At 44.2% G+C, this 21956-nt stretch overlaps 2 protein-coding genes across 3 annotated transcripts; both read right to left on the bottom strand.

The window, feature by feature from the left end:
* Window positions 1-399: 399 nt before the first annotated feature.
* SF3B6 (splicing factor 3b subunit 6) lies at window positions 400-5367 on the bottom strand. The gene is made up of 4 exons (XM_054822583.1): window positions 5182-5367; window positions 4773-4891; window positions 2484-2622; window positions 400-1967 (listed from the first exon to the last, which is right to left on the bottom strand). The coding sequence occupies exons 1-4, from the start codon at window positions 5209-5211 to the stop codon at window positions 1878-1880; spliced, it is 378 nt and encodes a 125-aa protein (XP_054678558.1). The 5' UTR covers window positions 5212-5367; the 3' UTR covers window positions 400-1877.
* A 401-nt stretch (window positions 5368-5768) lies between these two features.
* TP53I3 (tumor protein p53 inducible protein 3) lies at window positions 5769-21922 on the bottom strand. Of its 2 annotated transcripts, XM_054822580.1 has the most exons (9): window positions 21730-21922; window positions 19989-20112; window positions 18263-18400; window positions 17003-17108; window positions 10125-10267; window positions 9191-9458; window positions 7657-7869; window positions 6908-7104; window positions 5769-6133 (listed from the first exon to the last, which is right to left on the bottom strand). In XM_054822580.1, exons 1-9 carry the CDS (start codon window positions 21807-21809, stop codon window positions 5945-5947), a joined length of 1458 nt encoding a protein of 485 aa, XP_054678555.1. In that variant the 5' UTR covers window positions 21810-21922; the 3' UTR covers window positions 5769-5944. The 2 variants fall into 2 exon arrangements, with proteins under 2 accessions (XP_054678555.1, XP_054678554.1); XM_054822579.1 differs by lacking the exons at window positions 17003-17108; window positions 18263-18400; window positions 19989-20112; window positions 21730-21922 and adding an exon at window positions 11873-11951.
* Between the last annotated feature and the right edge of the window lie 34 nt (window positions 21923-21956).

The following is a 21956-nucleotide window of genomic DNA, read 5'->3' as shown; positions in this document are numbered from 1 at the left end:
TTAGTGCCCGCGCTGAGTGTACAGACGGGGTTTCAAGCACCCACCCAAAGTGAAATTAACACCCGAGCCCTTTCAGCTGCTCCCTCCCTGCTGTGCTGAGGTCACACAGCCAGCTTGGTGCCACCGCCACCCTGCGCCTCTCCCAGCCAAGGACGATGCGCAGCACACGCAGTGGCGACGGATCTCCTCCACTGGAGCTGGACAGCTGTGCCGCAGCGGGGCATCCTTCTCCATCACTCGGGTGCCAAACACACGTGCACGTTCATGCGCAACAGGTGCTCTACAGATTCTTCCCTGTGTCACAAACAGTCAGGTGATGAATGACTTCCATCCTAAATGGAAAGGTTACACACAGAAGCAGTGCAGCACAAAGCAAGCCTTGAGGAAGCAAAGCAAAACTATGTAGACACACATTTATTTTTTTATTAAATGGACACAAGAACAGCATGGTTCTTTAAGTGACAGATTTCAACAAAAATCTATGGATAAGAAAATGGAAATGTTCCTTTAGGACAGTATAATGCACTGAAAAAAATTTAACTTGAATTACAAATCCTCAGGCAAAGTACGTTTGCATCTGCCCATGTTCTGCACTAGCTGGAAGTTGTCTGCTCAGGGAGTTAAACATCACATCCAAGCAAATAAATACTCCCAAGAGGCAGGATACTGCCAGCATTCATGTGGCTTCCAGCTGGTTCAGAACAGAAGTAGAGGTTATTCTTTTCTGCTTCCAAAATATACTGGTTATGCAGACTCTGTATCACACTAGTTTTTATTTACAGGACACGAGCGCTGAAAAAATAAGAGCCAAAAAATTTAAATCTGTTTTTCCTCCACCAGATGCTACACCTAAAAATTTATGTACATGAAATATATTACAGTTCAAACACACTCAGTAGAAATCAACTGTGCTACAGGTATCTAAAATTACCACCAGCATTGTCTCATTTTGGTCAGGTGTTCTCTACTTATATTAAAAGGCGCGAAGTGTATTCCTGTTGCTCCTAACTCACCTCCGTGCAAACCCGGTACACATAATAAAGATCTCGTATACCATGAATTCAGCCCTCCAGCAACACAAGATTGTTTTCTGCAGCCTATCTGTTTTGTCTCGATCACTGGGAACCAGATATTTTGACTGAAGTCACTCCAGCAGTTGGATTCTTTTGAAAGGCCATTCATTTTCTATCGTTTGTAAAAGAAACTCTGTTCTACACATGGATTTGGGCTTGCTTTGATTCTAGTAAGCAGCAGCCGAACACTCACGTCATGGAGTTAGGCTCCTTCACACATTCCCAGAGGGAGAAAGGCGCAATGATTTGTGTATAATATACGAGTGTGATGAATTATCAAACCATAGTTATTTCTTTTTTAAAAAAGCACCAGGATCCCTGCGGCAGGCACACTGGTTGCAATACTCCATTTTCAGAATGCAGCCAGTGAAATTTACCTCCAGGCAGGCAGCTTGTGCAGAGCCCCTTAAGCTCTTTGCATTAACTGGCTGCCGCGCTTCAAACCTGCCCTGGGGAGCGGGCAGGACTGCAGGAGGTATGAAACACTCGGCCTGCTCGGTGCCATCACGAGAGGTCCTGCTCGAAAGAGGACTGTGGTTATGCAGCATCTACCAGGTCACCCTCACAACATGGAGAAGCTATGTCCGCTTAGGGGGATTTAATCTTAAAGCAGATCTTCCGATGTTTTACATTTATTTAATTCTAATGTGAAGACCTAAAGATTCAAATTACAGCTTATCAAATTAAAAAGAAAAGTTATACTTCATTGAGAATTCCTATGTTTAGTTCAAGTACTCAGCGGCGGGGCTTGAAAACAGTTGAACTCAACAGCAGGGCTTGAAAAGTTTTCCAAAAAAAATCAGTTTATTTTGGTGGGTCTGTATTAATTCCGTATTTTTCCTTGAGAAGCTTAAGCTGTTCCTCTTTCTTCTTTGTGTCCATCTTCTGGAATGCCTGTAATTAGGAAAATAAAAGATGTAAGAAAAAAAAAAATATAATCTTACAACATGTTATTTCCCCAGTAACTGCAACCAACATCGCTATGAACTACAACATCACACACAAACAATGCTGCCTAATTTTCGACCTCGGAGAATACCACAGCACCCCGGATATTGTCACTGACAGATGGAACATCAAGGACTAGAGGCTTTTCACCTGCAAACAAGACCTCACATCCTGTTGCCACCGTGCAGTTTTAAGGGCCCTGCTTCCTCCTCTCTGAAGTACACTCACCAGAAGAACGTTTTTCACACCCTTGGTCCAGAGGTACTTTTTTTTTGTTGTTTTTGTGCACACAAATCACCAAGTAAAGATGAAATCCTGACAATTTATCCAATCCATTCCCTCTAACAGTTTGGATTTATTTCTTAAAAATATGCAGGCAACTGTCTTTTGAAACTAAATTTTTTTGTATGTTAGCTATGTTCATGGGTAACTTAAAAAAAAAACCACCCCAAGCGTACGTACCCTGTTTGCATTGTAGTACAAAACAACAAGGTATCTGTTGCACACGTTGAATCCCGACAGGTGATCACAAGCATTTTTGGCATCAAAGATGTCTTCATAGACCACATAGGCTGTTCCTCTAGTTTCAGGAGTGTTCCCACTGCAGAGCAACATCAGTTTTAACGTTAAAATGAACAGAAAATAGTTCTATTAGTCTTTAGCACTAACTGAGATTAGATTAACTAATGCAACTTCACTAAAAAACAACTTATTGTCTTCTAGATATTAAAATACACCCCTGCTTTCCACACCAATCTCCACTTACAGTTCAGTCAGAGATGACAGGAAAATGCGACAGCAGCAGGTGCTGCATTATGGTCCTTAAGGGAAATTCACCTCTCCACAACAGCTATCAGAAGCTGTTGCTGTCAGGGCTTGTCATATTCCTGGAAATACTTTTTTTTAATTACAGCGATTAGCTTGTTTTATTTAATATTACAAGGCCAGGCTGTCAGTTAATGGCTGTCTGGATCAGATGTCTCCCTCGGATTGAATATGGCTCTTGGCACGTCACAAAGTCAATGTAAAAGGGTCCAAACAGCCCTGCTGGTGGAAGACCATTTCAGACACAATCGTCACCCGTTGGACCATCAATTCAATTTCCTTTGCCCGAGGGACAGGAGACACATCTGGGCACATAACGATAACTAGCCCAAAGAGACTGCAGAGTTTACAAATCCAAAAGGTCTCAGCTAAAAGACACTTATAGCAAACTTCATAATCAGAAGAACTGTCTCTAAGGTGCTTGCTTCTAAGAAGAGAACTCCAGAGGACAAATTATACCACGCATATCCACACCGGGATGCGTACAAAAATGAAAAGGAGAATGGGCTAAAAACTACATAAAGCACAAAAGTCATTACAAAGGGAGTGCCACGTTACGCCTTGTCTCGTGACGAGTTTGGATTTCTGTGGAAGGCAACACAACTCAGTAGTTCCAAACGATCAGCGGGGAGGCTGCCTGCAGCTCCCTGTTGGACACACACGCCAACGCGTCACTGATGGAAAGCTCCCCGGTAAGTCTTAATTCTTTAGGTACCACTGTCATGCTGTTTCAACCTACACATTTTCAGAAACCTTAAATATTAGTTCTCCTTCATGCTTATTGGCTAAATAGGTGGAATTCTTCACTAAGCAGTGAGTTCATGTTGTCCCTTGTTCCTTTAACCACTACCCAATCACTTCTGTTGCCAAGCCCTGTATAAGAAGGATGTCACCAGCTACGCATTCCAACGCAGCATCAGCAGCACATCCCCTCATCCTTGTTGGTTTACTGAAGGCAACTCTATACATAAAACTCACTTTATTCTATGCACTGGACAATCATTTTTAATCACTACAGCTCTGAAATGAGCACTTCTATTTGGGGTGGTAAAGTTCGGTCTGTTTAACTGTTTACATATTTATGTCCTGCATAGTCAAAACAATTAAACATACTGTGGATTAATTACCCCAGTCTCAGAGCATGGGGAAATGGAGAGCAATATAAGCAACAAGGATACATTCTGCTCTAATCTGATCAGCAACCTACTCGGGAACTCAGAGATGCTGCACGTTATTTTTGCCAACACTCAGATAAAAGCAGTACAAAAAAACCCCATATCAAATATAAATTACACTTCCTTTCTACTTGTACATCTATTGATATGTGACTTGCAATGTTTTCTTTTTAAGTATTAAATACTAAGTTTTGTCTCCTCCCCTTCTTAAATATTTTTTGGAAAAAGAAAAAAAATCCATTTGTATGAGTGCCAGTACTCCAACCTGCCTCACTATGGTTCTCAAAAGCTCTTCCTGAATTCCAGCTTCAGCCAACTCTTTCTGCTACAAACTTAGCAGAACATAATAGTAACCAGACAAAATTATGGTTTAATTCACAGACTGTAATCAGGATAACAAGCAACATCAGAGCTCCAGTCTTCAATATTAGAAATAACTAAAGAGAAGAACCTCAGATTTGCTATAGATATGTATAACCTCAATGCATTTTAAACTGAAATTACAGTCAGATTGCCATTATCTGCAGATTATGAGGCTTGGGGACCTACTGACAATATTATTTTCTAACAGATTCACACATGAGAAGTATCACCACATCCACCTCTGGCACACAGGGATACTGCTAAAGTGCATTTAACTTTTCAGCAGTGAAATCCAGTTGCTGCCTATTGCAATAGTTACACTGACATATAACAGATATACTAAAGCACATAAAATCCTTCATTTTTCAAAGAAAACTAAAATACTTACACTCTGATTTGTCGGATAGGCCCGTATTTCCCAAAAATATCATACATTTCCTCCGCTGTGATTTTATATGGCAGGTTCCTAATATACAGGATCCGGTTGACTTCCGGAGGCAGCCGAATCTGATACAGAAACAACATACGGTGCGTTAGATCTAGAGCGCTCACTTCGAACCTTAAAAGCAGCAGCCTGCGTGCTAAATCTTGGGGTTAGCATCACTGAGCCAGCCCGTGTGCTTCACTGGTCCTTTTTTAACCCCCCCCAACTAGAAACTTGACGTGTTTCTGCCAAGCAAGAGGCCTGCCTGGAGGTGGACGGGCTCCCTTGGCCGGGAAGGCCTGCTCTCAGCCCCGGGGACCCCTCCTCACCGCCCCGGAGGGCTGAGGCGGGCCAGGGAGGGGACAGCACTCACGTTAGCTCGCTTGGCCGCTTGCATCGCCATGGCGCCGGTCGGAGAGAGGGGGCCGCGGCCTGGGAGAGAAACACCGGCAGGGAACGGGCCTCCTCCCCCGCGCGCCGCTCGCCTCAGCGGATGACCCGGATGCTATCCCAGCCTGCACCGCGCCGGAAACGACGGCCCGCCGAGCTCGAGGCCCCTCCGCCAACGGGGGGAGGCACGTGACCTGCGCGACGGCCCCGCCCACCGCCCCGCCCCTCCCCCATGCGGCCCGGCCGCCTCAGCCCGGGGGCGCGGGCGGTGACCTCGGCCTTCGCCCGATCGCCGCGTCCTCCCCGGTCCCGGGGCTGAGCCTCCCGGTGACCGCCGCCTCAGCGCCTCAGGAAGACGCGCTGCAGAGGGGAAGGCGGCTGGGCGCCATGTGGAGGTTGTTGTCAGGTGAAGAGGCCGGGCGGGGGTGGAGGCAGGGTGAGAAGGCTCCGGAAAGCAGGCGGTAACGGAGCGCCCAGCTGAGGCTGGCAGTCGGGGCCTGGCAGCGTTCTCCTCTGTCGAGGAGCGCTCGGCGGTATTTTGTTTACTTATTCAAGACGCAATGCTAGAGCTGCAGCGTGAACCTTTTTATTAAACGCTTCCTGTAAGGCTTTGCTTTACCCCTCCTGTTTTGGCATCCTCCCACAATAAATCGTTCTGGATTTGGAAGCAGAAATGGCAGATTCTCTACTTGTCAAACACCCCTAAGAATTCTGTCCCTGAAACAACTACAGCAGTAGGCCTTTCTTTAAGCTGAAGCAGGCATTTCAATGACAATTTTGCCAATATTCTTGTTTTCTTCCATGATCCTGTGTGCCTCTGCAATCTCGTGCAGAGGATAAACACTGTCAACAACTGGTTGGAGATGAGGGGAGGTTCCTCCAGAAAAATACGGCAGTGCATCTTCTGTGAAGGCTTTCACCAGCCGTTCCTTATACTGAAGGAAAAATGAAAGCATTTGGAAGGTTATTTCCAATCATGTCATTCACAGAGGTATCTCTAAGCACAGCATACAAAATGTGCACAGATCTCAGGGAGACTTATTCTGACATTCTCACAGTGAGATGGACATGTAAACATCTGACAGGTGTAAATTACAAACAAGAAGAAAACTTTTAGATTAATTATATTTTAATCAAATGAAGTTCTGCAAAACGAAGGGTATAAGCTCAGTGCAGAACCATTTAAACTGATAAAATTTGTGAGAATATTATGTATTACACCATGGACAGAATCTATCCTAGGGCTCTACACTGCTGTATTTTACTGTAATATCTCAGAATTTTCCATATAAGGTGATTTTTCCTTGGTAATTTCTGGGCATCCAAATGGCCTTGGTTTCTACTTTGAAAAATTATCTGATAGAGGTTTTTCTTTTTCCGCCCCTCAGACTTGATCAAGTTGCCTGATCACTTGAGTTTTGTTTCTTCTTAGGCCAAATCTTTAAATTACAGTACTCGTGAAGTACATCAAGAAGTCCTGGGTATCATTCTGCCACTTCAGTAGTTCTAAAAGGGAGGCATTCAATAAAAATAGGAAAATATAACTTAATTTTGCAATGTCTTCCAAAGTATGTAGTAACAGTTCCAGGTGGTGCTTTTTGGTAATAATGTGTTAGATTCTGGTTTAACACTGATACCAAAAGAAAGCTCTCAAAACTATCATCGATTTTAAGATCAAGCTGTATACACTGTTGATCGCCACTACTTGCCTCCTTGTCTCGTGATCGTAGTAGACTTGTTTGGATGCTCGCTCTTTTGGAAAGCAGCCCTGCAAGCAAATCTCCATGTACTTCACCTCCACTCAGTAATCCATAAATAATCCACCGGCCATCAGTACTCAGACAATTGAGATTCTTCTCCCAGTGTGAGCCACCAACACAATCTAAAATAATATCTACTCCAGAACCTCAAGTAGAAACAAAAGATTTCATCAATGTAGTCGAGCTGCATTAAAGGCAGGATAATTTCAGACAAAATTCTTTATAGGTATAGAATCAATCCTGCAATTCTTGTTTAAATCTTTCTAATGAAATTAGGAATTGGCACAATGATTTCTAAGGAATTGTAGAATCGGGCACAAAAAAAGAATCATTATAGATATCCAGATGCAGAGTCTGTTATAAACCATCCCAAATGCTTAGAAAAGCTAAATTCTTGTAACGGTAAGAGAACTAAGTTGTGATCCTATATTCAAACACTTACAAAGGCAAGTGCGAGGATTTGGTCCCTCAGTTCCTTGTGGAGGCAACAATAACAGAGGCACAATATTTATGCCCCAAATGAACACAAAGCCAAAGACAGTCCATGCAGAAAACAGCACAATTAAACTGTGGGAAGATGCATTCTTGGCCTGAACAGGGTGTTAGGTGACAGTTGAAATTGAGTGTATGTGCACATACATTAGGAGGTACACACTCCTTCTCAACTGTAACAGTGTCTTTCACATAGAGGTTCTTACCTTGGGTGAATGCCAAGACCTTTTCACTAAAATCTTCATTTTTGTAGTTGAACCCTGCAGCTGCTCCAGCGTTTGCTGCTGCTTTCAGTTTCTCTTGAGTTCCTGCTGTCACAATGGGAATAGCTTTTGCCAGTTTCACCAGCTGAATGGCCGCTATACCAACTCCGCTAGCTCCGGCATGGATCAACACTCTCTCGCCCTTCTGTATTTTACCTGAAGGAGGACGTAAGGGAAATGGTTACCCTTTTGGCATCACCTTTGGATTAAAACATGATCAGGGTGAAAAATACTGAAGAGGAAGCTGAAGGAGATGCCCCTTGAGTGGGCTTTGTTTACATCTTCATATCCTTCATAAAAGAAACAAATCCAGAACTAATACAGCTCACAGTGTACTGACAGGACTCTGTTTTACCAACTTCAGTAGAATGACTTTAGCTTGGCCCTGCCAGTTCTGGGCATCAAGCTCCTTAGGTGAGTGTAGTCAGCCTTTTTCATACTGGGACCATCCACTGCCACAAACAGAAAATGCACTCGGAGGATATTAATACTGAGGAATCAGGCACTCGACAATGGAGAAATACCAGAAGTGCTGGGTATGTTAAGGACCAGTTCTACCTATTGTTTTACCATCTACCGGTTGCCCTAATGCATTCGTTTGTGTTCCACTGATTGCCAGTGGAAGTGAGGCACCGAGTAGTCCTGGAGACGTAGTCCTAATTGACTACAGACCCCCAGGAAGCAACAGTGCTTGAAGCAAGTGTGCGTTTTGGGTCCTAAGGAAAGTTACTTGTTTGTAACTCCTGTTCTTCAGTGGAGATTTTAGGTCCTACTGCTGAAGAGGGCAGAAGGAGGGTATTTGTCAACGGAGGAAAACCCTGGCAAGTGCTACTGTTAGTGCCTCTGTGGCACATTTTCAAAATGAAGAGTGTGAGCTTATGTCTGTTTTAAATCAGCTCAGAGGAGATTTTACCAACAATGTGTCTGTGAAACAAGGTACAAGAAGATGTTTCCTACTGTAGATCCACATGCAATTAGTGAGAAAGTTCATGATGTGGTCATGCTTACAGCAAAGTCAAATCTTTAGAAGTAGCATGTGTTTTCAGTTGTTTGGAGAACATGTAAATTATTTCAGGGTTTAGGCTTAATGGAAATTAATGGTCTCTAGATGGAGCTTTTGCCAAGAAAGGTTGGATCAGATGATCCCTGCGGTCCCTTCCAACCTGGTATTCTGTGATTCTATGAATCTGTGAAATTGCCATTCAAGCTGAGAAATACAGACAAAAAGAAAACTGACCTTCTTTCTATATCCTTCCTTGTAAATACGCAATCAGCAGAGTAAGTTGTGAATGGGGAGATGTCAAGATTTCAGGATTTGGGTGTGGCATACTGGATTCTGACCCATGCGAATGGAGTGACAGAGGAAAGGTTCTTTAAAGGCAAACAACATTCAGATGGTGGCAACAAAGAGAGGATTTAATAACAGAAAGGAAGAAGAGCTGTTTTGGTGGGATAGATTCGCAAATACGCCTCTCACCTACAAAATGCAGCAGCTGAAAGGCTGTTAACCAGGCTTCGGGAATGGCTGCAGCCTGAATAAAAGTCATATCATTGGGAATTGGCATCAGGTAGCCTTCGGGTACTGTAACGTATTCTGCCTGGCCACCTCCGGAGAGCAGAGCCATCACTGCATCGCCAGTCTTCCACCGGCCCTTGCAGCCAGGTCCGAGCCCAGCCACGCTCCCAGCTGCTTCTAAGCCTAAAATGTCACTTGCTCCTTTGGGGGGAGGGTACTTCCCTCTCCTCTAAAACAAAAGAAAAGAGAGGGCAAGGAAGGAAAAGCCACACATCAATGAGTGTAATGACCTGCAATATTTTGTTCACGTGCCTCCAACCTAAATTCCTATTTATTTAATCCTGATTTTGCACTGTGCAAATGTTCCAGTAATTTGAGGACCTTCTATCCTCTGGCAACACTTCTTGTTTCCTAAGTATGTTTTATTCTTAAAACTGTGCGCAAATTCAATTTGTTGCGAGTCCGCCTTGTCCAGGCCAATCCATGCTCAGGAGGTATTATGGTCTTCAGTTGCAGAGCATGGCTTTCAGCTCAAATTAAAGCAGCTCAGACTTAACAATTTGAATGTGATTTTTTCCCCTCTGGAATTGAGCCACTGGAACATTTCATGTTTATCTCAAATGCCCAGAGAATGGTCTAAGCATCTAGAAAGACCAGAGCTTTGGTTTTACATCTTTTCTTGAAAGGCAGCTGCCTTTCCCTGCCACCCCAGCATTGCAATGACCCAGATAAAAACATTTATCTGCTGAATCAACAGACATCTCCTCTTTCAGCCATCTGAACTCTCCCACGCAAATTCTCACCAGGCCCAAACTCTTTTAACTCTTCAGATTTGTCAACATTTCAGACAGGGGCTTGAAAAATTGGTGCTATTTTCTGCTTAACATACACATACCTGGAGTAAATCAGCCCTATTCAGAGCGCTGGCAGAGACCTTCACAAGAACTTCTCCTTCTTCTGGATGTGGTTTCATCACTTCTTTCACATAAAGATTTTCTGGGCCTCCTGGGCAATCAAAACAGACTGCCAACATTTTCTCTGAAAAACAAACAAAAACCCTGGCGTGAATGCAGGCACACTTACATGCAGCTGGAAAATCTCAGTAACCACAGCTCCACAGGCTGCAGTCTGCAGACAGACAATGCAAAGTGTGACACGGTTCAAAGGCAGAAGTTGGGAGGGCTGCCAGAGAAAGGCGAGGAGTTATAATGCAATGAAATACATTAACTTTGGGACACACGTGAAAGCCCTTTGACAAACCGTGAGATCACCTTACATGAAGTCATAGGCCTTAATCCTGCATAGAGCAGTGCAAGGATCCAGCAGTACTGAGCACCCACCCATCTTAACTGAAAAAAGTAGCACACAAAGGAAAATAAAATCCTTTGCTTTTGACTTCCTGCATGATTAGGGCCCCGGTGCTCAACTGACTAAAGGACACAGGCCCTTAAAATAGTAGACACAAATGAAATTTTGAAACCCTCAGCAGAAAGAGCCTTTATTTGACACATCTAAAATCATGCAAATGCTGCCTTACAATTCAGCCCATAGTTGGGCTTGAAGATACACAAAGGCACAATGGTGAGTTAGCACGAAGGACAGATAGCAAATAGTTTTAAAAATTCCTATTTATTTCCTTTGCCTCAGCAGGTGATTCCTGTGCAGAGAGTCCCACTGTTGCAGGACTCTTTCAAGTAACTCCCAGACAGGGTTCCTGGGTTCCAGCAGTTGTTGAGATGGGCTGAGATGTCAAATCTCCTCCTGCCTGGCAAAATCAAACCTGGAGCAGTCTTCCCTCTGCCCCCCAGGTGCTCGGTGGAAGAGGAAGAGAAGGAGTGAGAATCACAATGGGAACGACTGTGTTAGTTCCCAAGAGCTGGTACTATACTGAATACAGTTTAGGGATGCTGGCCAAAGACCTGCGCAGGGTGGGCTGCAAGCCAGAGCCCCTTCAAGTAAACACCATTGTGTGATAGACCGCCATGCCCTCTGTAAAATTGCTTGCATTATGATATCTGCACAGGAAAAGCTAAGTGTGTACTTGATTATTTTTTGTAAGACCGCTAATGCAGAATGATAAACGCCTTCAAAGCCCAGGGATGTAAATCCCCACGGGGTGGTGCTCTATGGCTTTTTTATGGTGAATAAACTCTTCCAATTATTCATATGAAATGCAACTTACAGGTTTTTCTTTCTGAGGCTGGCTGTCTATTTGTTGTTTTCAGCTGAACCATTTGACCTAGTCCCACAAAATTTGTCTGCATTAGCAAAAAAATTTAATGGGAAGCCCACCAGATACCACCCCATAACAGATGCTTCTGCTCTATTAATTGTGTCCAAATTTAGTCAATTAAAATAAGATGTGAAAGAAGCTTTTGTCCCTCTTTCAACACAGTTCATTAACCTGCATTTTTATAAATACTTGTCTTTGTTGCTAGAAGCAGACCCACAAAAATATGAAGAAAAAAATAGCAGTGAGGATCCAAATATCTATGTTGCTTTCAAATGCACAGAAAACCACAGGAATTGAAAACCAAGTTTCCAACCAAGTGCAACAACTTCAAACTGCCAGATCTGCCAGCAGTGGCCCAAAACAACAAATTACAGAAGTTATGTGGTTCCCAAGCACAATTTGTGACTCACCTTTTTCCTGTAAAGAAGGGAGGACGTTCTCTGTGCCGGGAACAAACCCAGCCTGTCCTTGGGAACAGAGTCTGATCCCAGTTCCTCCTCTCCCAGCTCTGCCCTTGCTACCAGCCATTCCCCAGCAAGTCAGGGGTGGAACAGGATGAGGTTCTGTTTTACTTTGGAGGGAAAGACATGAGCAGAGTCAGAAATACTAGTACAGCTCACCATTATTTCTACCTGTGGACCTGGTTTATTCCATGGATTGAGGCAGAAATCTACTTTCGCCTTTGGCATTGAGGCAGAGATCCGCTGCTCCCCCCCGGCACTCAGGGAGGTTTGGTCTAATGTCTTTGCTGTGCTGATCCACTGGATGCATGCATATTTGTATGTGCTCGGGCAGAGCACTGAACTGATGGTTTGATTTTGAGCTCTGAGTAGTGCGGACCAGATTTACTTAAGTTGCATTAAGGGCATGTGAGCTGTGACTGTCCTTATGCTATATATCCACCCAGGAGGTTTATTGTGCTCTTGTTCCCATAAGATGTCAACGTTCAAAGTTTACTGGTTCGCGTCTGTCAGCCCTGTGCATTTCTACCTGATGTTTTAGCTGCCTGTTCGCACCTCTTCACTGAGCTTTGCTGTTTCCCCCAGAGGGACAAGGATCAGATCATGCTTTTCTCTGTGTCCTGGTCACCAGCTCTTGAGTATTTGAGTTGTCAGGGAATAAAATTGAAACTTCAGAGTATTTAAAAATGATAAATGATATGTCTGTCCACGTGTGCGATTCTTCCGTGGATTTTTTTTCTGTCGATTTTGAGATTTTTGGATTCAGGCTTTTTTAAAGTCTTCTTTGAAGCTAAACTAATTTAGAAACAAATCAGCTAAAAATTCTTTTCACAGATTCACAGACAGGCAGGGATTGGAAGGGACCTCTGGAGATCATCTAGTCCAATACCCCTGCTAGGGCAGGATCACCTAGAGCAGGTTGCACAGGATGGCATCCAGGCAGGTTTTGAATATCTCCAGAGAAGGAGACTCCACAGCCTCTCTGGGCAGCCTGTTCCAGTGCTCGGTCACCCTCAAAGTGAAGAAGTTTTTCCTCATACTGAGATGGACCTTCCTGTGTTCCAGTTTGTGCCCGTTGCCCCTTGTCCTGGCACTGGGCACCACTGAGAAGACTCTGGTCCCATCCTCTAGACATGCACCCTTTAGATATTTGTAAGCATTGATGAGATCCCCTCTCAGTCTTCTCCAGGCTAAACAGCCCCAGCTCTCTCAGCCTTTCCTCATCAGAGAGATGCTCCAGTCCCCTCATCGTCTTGGTAGCCCTCCACTGGACTCTCTCCAGTAGTTCCCTGTCTTTCTTGAACTGAGAAGCCCAGAACTGGACGCAGAACTCCAGACGTGGCCTCAGCAGGGCAGAGTAGAGGGGAGGATAACCTCCCTCGACCTGCTGGCCACGCTCTTCTTAATGCACCCCAGGACACCATTGGCCTTCTTGGCCACGAGGGCACACTGCTGGCTCATGGAGAGCTTGTTGTCCACCAGGACTCCCAGGTCCTTCTCTGCAGAGCTGCTTCCCAGCAGGTCAGCCCCTACCTGTACTGGTGCCGGGGGTTATTCCTCCCTAGGTGCAGGACCCTACACTTGCCCTTAATGAATTTCATAGAGTTCCTTTTTTCCCTTATTGAATTTCATTTGGTTCATTTGTTCTGTGCCTCCAAGAGCTGGTACTTTGTTTCTTCAGATGAGAAGATCATGGAGCCTGATCTTCCTGAGCCTGCTCTTTACCTGGTGATGTAGGCAGAGCCTCAGCTGTCCCCTGTACAGTAATGGGTTCACTCAGATGTGGACTGTTTGATGTCTTGCAGTACACACAGTCTGATTCAAACCTGGCAGTGACATTGTTCCTCCTCCCAGAACTTTGCAATCCACTACGGGGTAAAATAACTTTCTACAGCAGTCAATGACAATGCAAATTAACATGTTAAAAATGTGGTTTATTTGTAATATTGAAAGATGTACAGGAAAATCTGAAAATCTGTTAATGTAACAATTTCCTTTATACCTTGGGTCTGTGATGCTACAAATAGTTGTAATGCTGTGAGAGAAGTTTCTTTGCTTAGGGAGATTAATATTTTTTCTTATCTGGAAACAGGTTAAAAGACAACATTAGAAAGATTAAGCAGAGCACTTTAAACCAAATCCTGAAGACATTATTTTCAATTCAGTTAAGAAACTAAGATGATAGATGCATGGGGTGGTCTTCTTATGAGCAGTGAGCCCTCAAGTGTTCTTGAAAAAACAGAAGGAGACTCGGCAGCTGGAATGTTGTATAGCAGTAGTTTCTTGCTTAAACTGGATAATGCTTCAAATTTCTATACTTTATTTCCTTGTGAGCAGTCTTTCTGAGGTTGATGAAGTTCAGGTTTTCTGCTGATTCAGCTACCTTTCTCTCTAAAGTAGTCTGCTATAATAACACAAGGAAATAAATTTTAAAAAGTAAAAATCAACAATAATAAAAATAATATACAGAGTTGCTGTAATGAAGATGCTTTTTTCCAAGTTCAAATCAATCTCAGATGATACTGTACTTGAAAGAAGACAGCTGTATTTCTAGCTGAAAATTAAAAATACTAATACCTATATTAATGAGGTATTATCTGTTTTAAAGAATAAACACTGAGCATTTTAAATCATTTCCAGAAATCTCTCGTAACATGCAAAGAAAAGCTACTTTTTTTTTCTTTTTGCAAAGAAATCATCCAGAACAGCAAGAATAAACCCCAGAAAATACACATTGTCAAAACCGCTGCAAATTTGGCCCTGGAAACACTTAGACCTTAGACTTTACTCAGGAACAGTGGCCAATTACAGACAATGTGCCTGTTTGCAAGACCAAATAACTTGTGTGCAAATTGTTACAGGATTTTGCAAGTGTTGGCATTTTTTGCAATCTCCTACACTTTCTGCCTTCCTCCCGTGGTAGCAAAGAATCTAGTATCAACTGTGATGTGGGTCCTGAATTCAGTGCTGAGCCAGCTGGGCAGACTTGGGGCTAAATAACCCAATGGCACTTTTTGGATCTGCTGCAGCTCCGTTTGTAGTACTGCAGAGAAAGACTAGTTAGTCTGAAGCTAAAATTAAGTTAGCTTAAAATGTAAGGCCCAATTCTTAGATTTAGTAAGTGTCATTAATGCTGCCCTAGGTGGAAACAGTCCCTTGAAAATACTCCATACGTGGAAGGACCATTCTGGTTTGTTAGTATTTCATGCCCATTTTGACCCAGTGATTAAAAAACCCTGTTGATGCTCTTGGTAGACTTAACTCGGTGGACGTCCTTGAGGTTACTGCTTGAAGCTGTTTGTCCTTTATGCCAAATGTTACCAGGATGGGGAATCTCTCTGTCCCTCAGTTCATAGCCCAGCACATAAATGTCCTCCAAAATTCATATAATTTGAAGTTAATGTGCTGGCCATACATGTCAGTGACAAAGACCTATAATACCTAGTATCTAACAGATCCGTCACAGCTGCTAAATATGACAGGGATGAGACAGAATCGTGTCTGGAGCGCAAAAAAAAAAATGAGGCTCTTTAGGCAATGCAGTACTGGTACAATGCTTTTGTGCTCAACTTGCTATGAGACACTGACAAAAACAATGGCCAAGAACAATAGAAAGCAGAACATAACATAAAGCAGCCTGAGGTTGCTCTGATTGTTGTGGCTGAAATGAATATGGGAAAGATCCAAAAAACACAGGCAATCCACTTCCCTCTTCTCCTGGCCTGTCTGCAGTCAGTTTAACTTTGGTTGAACAAAGTGCAGGGTCTGTGAAGTGTGAAGAAGTGGAGAGGCTGCAGAGGAGGCCAGTCTCTGCCAGCCTGGCACCAAGCACAGACCCACCAGCCAAGAACCAGGCTTGTGAGGGTGCAGCAGACAAGTTGCTTTTAAAACCTGCATTATAGCCTCTAAAAATCCTGTTCTTGATCATAGCTGTTTGAATTGTAAAAGCCTTTGATGAAAAATTTGTTACTGAGAGTCTTATAGCTCATTCCAGATGAAACAGCTTATGCCCCAAAACACAAATTCATTCCACTCACTTTTAGGCATCTAAATGAGGAACAAATGCTAGGAGCACAGTGGGCCTACAGTCTCATTCCTTTTCAGTCAAAGGAGATGGGCATATCCATAGATCAAGTTGAATCTGATTGTTCTACAAAATATTCATTACAAATACCCTTGAAATTTCTTAGAAATTCCTTAGAATTACCCTACGGCGAAAGTCAAGGCTATTCTGGGAATCTGCTCTTGTGCATTTTATCCATTTGGATGATGTGATGATTGCATCCTTGATATGAAGTCAGCCATATATTACATCAGTAAGACAAGAACAAGTGGTTAATCCTTGCCAGCACCTCACACAAAGGGAAAGCTACATTTGAGATGCAGTCAGGATTCTGCAGCTGGTCTGCGAAGGGCTGGGTTTTGCAATATTCCTGAATGCGGAACAAAGAGATGTTAACACTAGGTCTTTAAAACACTGAGTCCAAGAGAGAGGAACTTAAGAGGACTTGAGGAAACTTCAGCAGGAGAGGGAAGGAAATGGGTGGTTTGTTAGAGAAGAGGTGCTTTGTTACTGTCAGACAAGGGAACTGGCTTCATGATGTCTCAAGATTCACATGTAGGAAGATACTCCAGCTTTGTTTTAGACACTAGGCTTTCTAGAGAAAGCTTGAAACCCTTAGAGAGCTCATGTGTCACTGAAGAAGTGGACCATGAAGCAGAGTATCAAAGCTGATGCTCTACAAAAGTGTGCTTAACACCGCAGCGTTGGGCATATGAGGTCAAGAAAATGTGACTGTCGGGTCTCATTTTGTTGAAAGGTAGCTAACAGGAATTGTGTGCTAGAACAGCTGAGGAAAGAGTTCTGCAACCTGTTCATACATGTGGAGGCTTTGGAGGACGTGTAGCATTGTGGGATGAGATTTCAGGAGAGGGTTTAGCTGTAGAGCAATAACCCATGTCTGTATTGAGTTTCCCAGATTTTGAGGATTTGGTAATTCATCAAATTAATTTTCAAAGCTGTTTGCAAGTGTGGAGCTAACCAATGAGACACCAGCACAGAGATACAGGCTCTCTTACCTAGTTTCTCCACAGCTTCCACACACACGCTGGGATACATGCCCACTCTGTAAGTAGCAACCAGGATGAAAGTCTTTGTCTTCACAACTATCAGGCCTCCATCTGGCTAGATAATATGGAAAATTGGTGTAAAGTTACAAGGTTCTAAAAATATACATATGTGTATACATGATGCCTTACAACTAGGGCTAATTGCAGGCATTTTTTGGCCAATATACCTGTTTTCTTGGAAAAAAAAAAAGGCAAATACTGTCTCAAAACCTACGCCAGGACACAGACAAACAGTGACAGTGCATGGTTTGAAGACTGCTGACTTTTAAAGTCAGTCAGTCAAATGCCTTATTATGTTGCCTATTCTCACTTCCATTGATTAATGTATTATTGCACAGCATTTTGAAGAGGTGTTATCCTAGTGCTCAATGTCATACGCCAAAACATTGATAAATGCAAATAAAATAACTAGTATTTACATGAAAGTATGCCCAGTGTTTTATGAACCCTGACTCCCAAACTCTGCCTCACCTGTTTGTAATAAGGAATGGAAAAAGACATTGTAAAGTACTGTGTTTTTCTGAAACAGGATCCAAGTTTAAGAGCTGCTCAGCCTATTCTGCAAGTTGCTTAGCTCATTTCAGGATCGATTTACTGGGGAGGGGAAGAATTAAGAAGAGCTCAATAACACCCAGTTCAATGTATTTACTTTAGATTGTGTGACTTGGCAGTAGTTAACAAAATTCTGCCATCTCGAGCATGGCTGGCAAGTAATCCATCAAACAAGGTCTTGCTCACCCCTCTCTCTCCTCTCCCCTGACCTAGTTACCTGCTCCCGCTACCTTATTCTGGCCTGTGGGCTTGCCAGGCCCTCCTATTACCTGATTAATTCATTAATGAGGCAAGAAACCAGCCCAACAAAAAAAATGAAGTGATAGGTTTTTTGCCACATTAGGGAAATGAACTGATTGAAAGCACTGACAAGCACTGCAGCTGGCGTTAGGGAAATGAATGGTGTTACCTGTTAAATTTGTATTATACAGCTGACACTGTTTTGTATTCTGCACCGATTTTACTCCACATCTGCTTGGGAAGGTGATAGGAAGGAAGGAAAGAAAGAAAAGAAAGAAAAGAAAGAAAAGAAAGAAAGAAATGTGGAGGCGTGAAGGCATGAAGGCTTTCTGCTTGTGTTACGGTATTTATGTAACCACACAGTGAGGGAAGGAAGTAGGAAGTCTCCAGATTTCTCCAGGAACACTATCAACATACATTTTGAAGATAGATGGAATGCTCATCTGCACGGACACATTTATAGTACTTCTCCTTGAAGTGGAGTCCTCCCCTTCTAACTTGCAGTAAGTTCTTGTAGAAGGTGTCGATAAGGTTTAAAGCATTCTCTGGTGGCACCTATGTTAATACAACACAGTGTTAGGGACCAAAAATGCATGTCTTTACAATGATGAACTGCTTTCCACCCTTCCACTGCCTTTGACAGTTCACTTAAAATTACGATGTAAAAAAAATCGGCCTGACTTTGAAACTAGACCTGGTTTCTGTACAGTCCACGATATTTCAAAGTCTCATTTGAAACAATCTGCTTAGTCTGTGATTACTATCTGTGTAGTCCCATTACTCAGTGACACTTCTCTAGGTAAGCAGTGCTCCCTGTTCTGTTAAAGGCAATATTGGGCAGGACGTGTCCTTCCCCAGGCTTGCAACGAGCTCACCCAAGGATGCTGATGTCAAATATTCTTGGTGTTCAATGGTGGCATGTAACTTTTAGCAAGTCCAGACCAGATCATCACACCTCAGTGGAGCAGTCTACACAGGTCACAAATCTATTCATGTCATTGAGCTCTTGGGCTCAGTGTCTGTGTAACTGGGTCACTGATTGGCAGATTTATATTCAGTTGGTTGGATGAGATGATCCAATGATCCCTTCTGGCCTGAAATTCTTTCAAGTCAGCGGAGCTGGTGGTAATTTACACCGGCTGAGGGCTTTGCTCTGGAACTCAGCATGTAATCCGCCTTGCTGAAAAGCCAGCAGGCTGGCATCTCCAAAAGCTGTAGTTTATATTAAAGATCATGTACATATTAAAGATGATGTCACTATTACCTAGTGGACTGATGACTCTCTCTGCTGAGAATCTGTCCCCAGGGCTGGGGCTATCTTAACAAGAACTTCATGTTCTGAACACATTGTTCTGAGCATGCCAAGGGTAGCAATACGTACCCCTGGAAATGTTTGAGAGCTGGTGTCGTGGGATTAGGAGAGGAAGTGGTACCTTCCAATGACATAAGGATGACTGTGGTGTGGGGAGCATTTCTCAGCTCCTAGAGAGTTCATGGACTGTGTCAGGGACTGCACATTAGCTTTGCCATATAATGCGATATGACCGGGAAGTGCTGTTATTCTGATCTTCATCAGCTGATGGACAATAAAAACAGATAAGCTACATCTATACAAGAAAATTTAAGGTGCCAGGGAGCAGTTCTGAGTCCTGTCAGAGCAGCCCAGGTACGGTTTTGGCCTGGGCCAGCAAGCGCTTTCCCAAACAATTCCAAGGCAGTTTGCAAAATTAGAGTGGCCCAGGATCGCTCCCCATAGGCAGCCTAGTACAGCCGCTGTGCTTTGGGTTATAGTGGGGGCATGGCACATTCCGTACCAGCAGGTCTTTGTGCCAGAGAATGGACCTACGTACATACATCTGCTTTACTGGTGGAATCAATGAGCGCCAAGTGGTGAAAAAGGACTCCTTGAAAATGCCAGGGTTTTTTCCAAAACTCAAAGATGTGAAATTAGCAATCAACTTCACAAGTTAGCCTCTCAACACAGCAGCTAGGCTGTACCCCTCTAACTCTGTCTCCAAGGTTGAAAGAACCAAGTGTATTTAGTAGAGCGCAGCACTCCCTGATATTATCGCTACTTTATGCTCTTGATTCCCAGAGTTTCTACCTCTGTTGTCACTTCCCAGGATGCTCTTTGATCTCTTACATTAAAGCCAAAGGTTGATGCACAGAGTTTTCTTTCCTTTATGTCAATGATAGCTGCGTTTTCCACATGCTTTGTTCTGATAAGACTGTCATTCAGCAAAGCCTGCAGTTGGTTCATTTTCCCTCTGTTTTGTAAAAAGAAATAGATGTGTAAATGTTCATTCCCCTTCCCTTTTATATTGGAAACCAGATCTTCCTTCATGTGGATTTCAGGAGTTTCAGCAGAAGTAATGCTAGGCCTCAGATAAGCAAAATAACAAAATAATACTAAATAATTACAAAATAATACTAAAACCAAGAGAGCAGCAGAATAGACCAGCAGGAAAATGGTCAGCTTTCTCTGAAAAGCTATAAAATACCAATTACATTTTCATAATGCAAGTATTTCTGGGTTCTTGTTTTCCTGGCATTTAATTTTGCTCTCACTGAGGAAACAGGCCACAGTGAAAACACTAAGAAATTAGATAAAACTTGCTACAACCAGCAGCTCAGAGCAGAAATAGGGGTGTTGGGGGCAGTTTTTGGGCCAGGCTTGACTCAAAGCAAAAATTTTCTTTTTAAATGGTCAGCGCTAACATGGTTATTGTTAGACCTCTGGGTCAGTGCGACACTGCTGGGGTGCTGCTTGGGAATAAACCTTACATTTCTCTCATGCGAAGATATCTCTGGTTGTCTGCATAAGTAGCAACAAGAAAAGTTAGATGATGATGATGATTAAATCTTAAGAGAATTGCCAATAGGCATCTTGTTTACTTCCATCCTGGCCAGCTACTAGGTACTGGCAAAAATTGCAGACCGGCAGTTCTGTTCAGCTATTGTGCTCAAATCATAAATAATTAGTAAAAAAGCATTTCCCTATCACTAAAGCGTCAATTTGAGTTTCACGAAGTCAGTATTACACACTGATGTATGAAATCTTGTAACAGAATTTAGTAAACTAACTCTGGGATAAACCTTGTGATTTTATTGCTATGTAACACAGAATGGCTACATGACGGTATTGGAAATAACATTAATATTGCAATTAAATAAAACTATCAGGCGTATCAGGCAGTGTAGTGAACGGCCTGCCATAAAGACATCGGGCTACAGCATTTATTATTAAGCCCTGCGCCATGAGGATGTATTTGAAGGAATGAGAGGCATTCCGGTTAGGGGTTCGTGGCCGGAGGCCAAGCACCACACGAAGCCCGGCAGAAGGCCGCAGGGCTTGGCACGGCCGTTGCCGACAGCCTTCCCTTCCGAGCTGGCAGGAGGCGGCCGGGCCTCTGCGCCGGGCCGCGGCTTGCCGGGCCTGGGACAAGGCTGCGCAGCCGGGCTGCCCTCCGCTTTCTGCTCCCAGCCAGGCGGTTCCCGGGCCGCACATCGCGGCCGCGGGCCGAGGCAGCCCCGTTGCCCGTACGAGCAAGCCTCGGCCTGCTCCGCCGCGGGCGCCCAGAACCGGCCCCGCTGAGGCGTCTCCACGGCAACCCGCCACCCCAGGAACCCGACCGCGCATGCGCGCTGCCCCCCGGTCCCTTGCTGCGCTCCCGAATTACTATTCCCGGCATGCCTCGCTCCCGCAGCCTTCCGCGGGGATGCTGGGAGTTGTAGTCTACTGGCCTCTGCCTCAAGGATGGCGGAAGGCGCTCGGCTCGGCTCAGCGATGCCCTTTCTTGCGGGCTCGGCGGTGGCGGCGGCGCTGCCTCTCACCTGCTCTGGAGGCAGGTCTGGCTGCCCTCGCTCCTGATTGGCTCACTCACCCAGGCACTTCATTTCTGATTGGTGGGAAGCACCCACGACGACGGAGCGCTGGAGGGGGTGCAGAGTTTCGGGTTGCCATGGCAACGAGGGACGCTGGGCGGCCGGGCGTGGAGGGATCCGGCCGTGCCTCCGCCCCGCCTCGCCCCGTCTCTGCCCGGGACGGCCGGCAGTGGGTGCTGGCCCTGCAGCCGGGGAGCCGGATCGCCGTCCCACGGGCGGCCCCTCC

This window comes from Grus americana, chromosome 3, assembly GCF_028858705.1.
Source record: "Grus americana isolate bGruAme1 chromosome 3, bGruAme1.mat, whole genome shotgun sequence".
Classification (NCBI taxonomy): domain Eukaryota; kingdom Metazoa; phylum Chordata; class Aves; order Gruiformes; family Gruidae; genus Grus; species Grus americana.
The sequence above is the reverse complement of the archived record's forward strand: the minus strand, read 5'-3'. Positions and strand labels throughout refer to the sequence as shown.